The sequence below is a fragment of the Laccaria bicolor genome, genomic scaffold (assembly GCF_000143565.1).
Source record: "Laccaria bicolor S238N-H82 LACBIscaffold_5 genomic scaffold, whole genome shotgun sequence".
NCBI classification, from domain to species: domain Eukaryota; kingdom Fungi; phylum Basidiomycota; class Agaricomycetes; order Agaricales; family Hydnangiaceae; genus Laccaria; species Laccaria bicolor.
The window spans coordinates 229,332-230,142 of record NW_001889876.1 but is presented as its reverse complement, the minus strand read 5'-3'; the positions used below and the strand labels follow the sequence as shown (position 1 = coordinate 230,142).

Sequence of the window (811 nt, the reverse complement as noted above, 5' to 3'; positions counted from 1 at the left end):
CTACTAAAGTTTCGAATCTACACTGTGTCCGCACGTAAAACAATACCTTTTGTTCCAAAAGGGTCTACTAGACTTAGACAAGTGATATAAAATATACAAAAAACGTTTCCCCAAACTTCTACTTAAGTTCTAACAAAACAAGTGTGGTAATTCTGTTTACCGTACGAACCCGAACTCGAAGTACCGAGCACGTACCTGTGGTGATAAGTGTTTAAGGTGTTTGTGTGTGTGTGTTGTTTAGGTGTTCACGCATCTTGTCAGCGCATCCGATTACACTATTCTCACTCCCGCGTGCCACGGTCTTCTCATCTGGAGCCCACCGCGAGGGTTTTCATTTGTTTTGTTTTTCAATTGTACTTGAAAAAGTTGTTTGAAAGCGGTTTTCAAATTATTTAAACATCTGTTTGAATCAACCAAAGACCATAAAAAACCAAGCCTAGTTTCTAATACCAAGAACTAGCATCAAAAGTCGTTTACAACGGCAGCCATAAAAATCAGAGAAACAGCCACATCTAAAAGAGCTAGAGAAGGTCCACAAGTACCCTTACCTCCTACACGGAAACCCAAACGCGCTGCTGAGCCAGTCGTACAACGTTACCCGTTAAGAAAAGAAGTACCTCCAAAACCTATACCTAGTCGACCTGCGAAAGCTGTTCGTCAATCTGAACCAAAATCTTCGAACTCAAAAGCCAGAAGAAACCCAATAATCATGCCTGACCCATCGAGTTCAAGCATAGAAGAACCGGCCCCTACAGGTCGGTCTTCACACAGAACCATGCCATTACCCGGTAATAAGGGAGCCCCGTTCTTC

General features: G+C 42.7%; 1 protein-coding gene across 1 annotated transcript in view; it reads left to right on the top strand.

The window, feature by feature from the left end:
- Positions 1-709: 709 nt before the first annotated feature.
- Positions 710-811, top strand: part of LACBIDRAFT_323936 (uncharacterized protein) — a gene marked incomplete at both ends in the record, with an annotated part of 723 nt that continues 621 nt past the window's right edge. The window contains one exon of the mRNA XM_001877622.1: positions 710-755. Within this exon, the coding sequence (XP_001877657.1) occupies positions 710-755 (46 nt within the window). The remainder of the gene's footprint in view (positions 756-811) is intronic.